Source organism: Panthera uncia, chromosome A2 (genome assembly GCF_023721935.1).
Source record: "Panthera uncia isolate 11264 chromosome A2, Puncia_PCG_1.0, whole genome shotgun sequence".
Taxonomy (NCBI): domain Eukaryota; kingdom Metazoa; phylum Chordata; class Mammalia; order Carnivora; family Felidae; genus Panthera; species Panthera uncia.
In genome coordinates, this window is record NC_064816.1 from 150,474,428 (window position 1) to 150,478,302 (window position 3,875).

A 3,875-nucleotide genomic window follows, 5' to 3' on the forward strand; every position below is an offset into this window, starting at 1 on the left:
TTGTTAGCCTCTTATGCATCTGCTAACTCTCTCCCTGTAGCATGCTGCAGTCAGTGTAGCAGTGAGAGGGAGCATGGCCATTCTTAGGAGAGATTATTCCAGTACCCAGGATTTTAGCCACAAGTGAAAGCTTCAAGCTCTTTGAATGATAAGAGAAGTAGCAGAAAAATAGAAGCCAAAATCTGTTGTGATGCCATAGACTCCCCTATAATTTTGAGGCTGAGAGCATGGGATTGAGAAATGATATTTGGAGGTTCTGTTCTAGGCTCTGATGTCTGTCAGCTTTGGATAATGTTAAGTACTCTCTTTTAGTCTCATTTTTCTCATTTGTAAAGTGAGGATAAAAGATAATAACCTCAGAGGATTGTTGTGAGCATTAAACGAGATAATGGGTGTAACCCTACTACTGTGTGATGAGTGCTCACGTCATGTTTTGTCCTTGGTTCTTCACATCATTATGGGATATGGGCAGAGACACAACCAAGAAAACATAGGCTACTGGTGTAATGCATTTCTGTTTGGAGATTTTTATTTTGCGTTTGGAGAAAATAGTGGCCTGTATAGTCAATGACTAGAGCCAGTGGGATACAGAGAGAGTAGAAGGGTGTCATTTATCTTTAGTGATGTTCTCGATCCAGGAGGTATATTTGTGAACATTGGTGTAGATTCCAACATCCCCTCCCATGAAGTGTCCGACCTCGATTCCCTGGAGCTTGTTTTTGCAGATGACAGTAGCGACGGCCACCTCCTACCAGAGATCATGCAGAGGGAGAGAGACAAGAGAGATATGATCGGATCTTCTCACAGGAGCCCTCTAGTCCCCCAGTTGGATGAGCCCTGCCTAGAGGTAGGCTCATGGGTTATGAAAACAGCACTGAATTGGGAGATAGGAAGCTGGAGTCATTTATCTAGCTTTGTTGTAACTAGCCTTGTTTCATCTTGAGAAAGTCAGAGAAAAACCTCTCTAGAACTCACATGTAAAATGAGTCAAACCCCATTTATTTGGACTGGTGAAGCGAGTTTCCCTTGTGAAAAGTTTGAATTCTTTTTTAAAGCAATGCCTGTTTTTTCTTGCAGCTATGAGAGTAATAAATCTAGCAAAGTGTTATTAACTAGAGGGATTGCATGCCACACTTTAATGGATAAAGGCATCTGTAAGGAGGGCCTGGTTCAGCCTTATCAAATTCTCAAAAGATTGCGAGAGGATGAGGGCTTTCTAATTTTCTAATCGCTGTCACGATTAAACTAGACACATACAAGCAAATGAATGTTGAATATAGAGAAAAGATTACCCCAAAAATTCGGCTGAACACTTTCACAAATTTCACACATAAGGAGTTCCTGTGGCTTTTTCCTTGTTCAGTTTTCTGGCACTCTTTATCAGACATCACAGGAGCCTCCAGGTTCTGCCTTAAATCAGGATGCCTGCCTGAGGGAAGACAGGATAAAAAAGGTTGACTGCTCGCAATTGTTATTTAGACTCTCCAGTCACCGCCCTGTGTTTCAACTGGTGTTTTGTGTGTATGTCTGAAGAAAAAAGGGCTGAGAAAGGGCAAGGATCTTGTGCATGGTTATGAGAGTTAATCTAGAGGATTGAAAAATAGCCTGCATGTCTCTTTTAAGAAGTGGTTTTCTTTCCATCGTATCTAGTTTTGGAGGAATATGGGGTGACCTGACTCAAGTCCTCAGAGATGTCCCCTACGTGCAAAATGAGCCTGGATGCAAGGGAGGAAAACAGCGTCTCTGATGTGAACCATGTGTCTGGCACTCAGGAATAGTGTGGCCTGTGTGCAGAGTCCAATGGCCTGGTGGCCTCGGCTGCTGGAGCCTGGAGGAGGTAGCTCTGTGTCATCGTGTCATCACTGGGTTGGGAGGAGCTTTAGACTTCCGGATGAGTCTCTTTTTGCTAGCACCCTCATGGTCTCCATCCATTCTCCTCTCTTCTCTTCTCAGCTCTGTGGACATGGGTGACTGATGACCCTGATTTGCTGTGGAAGGTACACTCACCATTGTTATCTTGGCTCCAGTCCAAACCTGAGAGCAGACAGACAGTGCCTGGCCGGACATTGCTGGTGGCGAGGGAAAGTGGCTGGACTTTGTTGTTGAGGTTGGCAGGCTTAGCCAGCTTAATGAGCATGAGGTCATCCTGGGGGGCGCTATGGCTGTAGTTCCAGTAGCGGATAATCTGAATGGGGTTAATTGTCTGCTCTGTGCCATCTCTGACTCTGATCCTGAAATTTCCCAGCATCACTTTCAGGTTTCTGGAGGGAGAAGGAGGTGGGAGTAATCACCATCACCATCACCACCACCACCACCACCACCACCATCACCATCATCATCAAAGATATTAAATATTATAATGTGTCAGGTACTATGCCAGTTGCTCGGTCTGGATTCTGGATTACCTCATTTACTACTTACAACAAAACTATGAAGTGGATTCTATCTTTAATCCATTTAACAGATGATGGAACCACATAGCAGTAATTCCCCCATGGTCACACAGTAGGTGGTGGAGCCTTAACCACTGTGTTTTCATGTAGCATCCTTAATGTAGTAGAGAGGAAAATCACGCATGGCATAGAAATAATATTTTCCCTCCACTCCAGCTCCAGCTTCTCCAACTGAGCATTTCCATTCTGGTGGAGGTAAGACAATGGCATGACCTGAGTGGTGGAGATCTGTTGGTTTCATTAGAACCATTCACAACCCTGCTTCATCCTGCTCTCTGCCTTTGGAAGGTGTTACATATGGATTAAGCCAATGGGTTCTCCTGTCCTCTGCTCTCTGATTGGGTTTTGGTTGATAGCAAGCACCAGGAAGTAGTTAGAGGAGAAGGGTGAGGTTCGAGTATTTATCCTCCAAGCTCCCTTCCTGCAGGGCTGCCCCAGCTTCTATCAGGCAATCCCTGTACACAGGGCTTCCTCTCTTCCTTTCTCTCTCCTCCCACCCTCCCCTGCTCCCTCCCCTTTGAACCAACCTCTCCTCTTGCCCCTTTAGGTCTAGGGGGAGTAACTGTACCCTTCTAATACTAATCCTGGGGGCACTGAACTCTTCTTTGTGCTTCCTCTATAACTTGTCCGTACCTTTGTCGTTAGTCATTTTTAAAAATTTGAGTGTACCCTCAGTTACTTGCTGGTCCCTTAATTGATAAAACACATTCATCTCATCAGTAAAAAACTTGAAACAAACTGATGGGAGACTGAGGAGGCACAGTGTATGGAGCAGGTTTCCTTCCCAGCAGCAGTAGTGACATTTGGAGCTGGGTAATTGTTGAGGGGGGCACATTGTAGAATGTTTAGTAGCATCCTTGCCATGGGCCCTATTCTCTAGATAGATGCCAGTAGCACAGCACCCCTCAGCCCACTGTGACAACCAAAAATATCTTCACTTTGCCAAATGTACCCTGGAAGGAAAAGTTGCCTCCCGTTGAGAACCACTCATGTAGAATGAATCAGTCTATTTCAGGGGGTGGGAGTGAGGGTTCCCAACACTCACGGTAAGTAGCAGTGAGCTGGGGCCAGCACCCAGTTGTTTTTGATGAGGACACCCACACAGGGGTTGAAGTGCGACTTGAGGTATACCAAGTAGGGAGCATGGTCGTCTTTCTGCACAGATGCGTGAGTAGAGAAAACTGTCCCTGAGAAAATAATTAGTATTCTTAACATATAAAACATTCTTAATATAGAAGACATATCTTAGGACAAATAAGACAGTTAACAGTTTCCTAGTTGAAAGGAACATGGATAGTTTTCTTTCTTTTTCTTTTTCTTTCTTTCTTTCTTTCTTTCTTTCTTTCTTTCTTTCTTTCTCTCTCTCTCTCTCTCTCTTTCTTTCTTTCTTTCTTTCTTTCTTTCTTTCTTTCTTTCTTTCTT

At 44.3% G+C, this 3,875-nt stretch overlaps 1 protein-coding gene across 2 annotated transcripts in view; it reads right to left on the minus strand.

Annotated features, from left to right (window-relative positions):
* Nucleotides 1–504: 504 nt before the first annotated feature.
* PRSS37 (serine protease 37) overlaps nt 505–3,875 on the minus strand; it is a 29,954-nt gene continuing 26,583 nt past the window's right edge. For both annotated transcript variants that reach the window (XM_049641977.1, XM_049641978.1), the window contains 4 exons: nt 3,499–3,640; nt 2,008–2,261; nt 1,293–1,429; nt 505–748 (listed from right to left, as the gene is read on the minus strand). In XM_049641977.1, the coding sequence (XP_049497934.1) occupies nt 608–748; nt 1,293–1,429; nt 2,008–2,261; nt 3,499–3,640 (674 nt within the window). In that variant the 3' untranslated portion in view covers nt 505–607. The remainder of the gene's footprint in view (nt 749–1,292; nt 1,430–2,007; nt 2,262–3,498; nt 3,641–3,875) is intronic.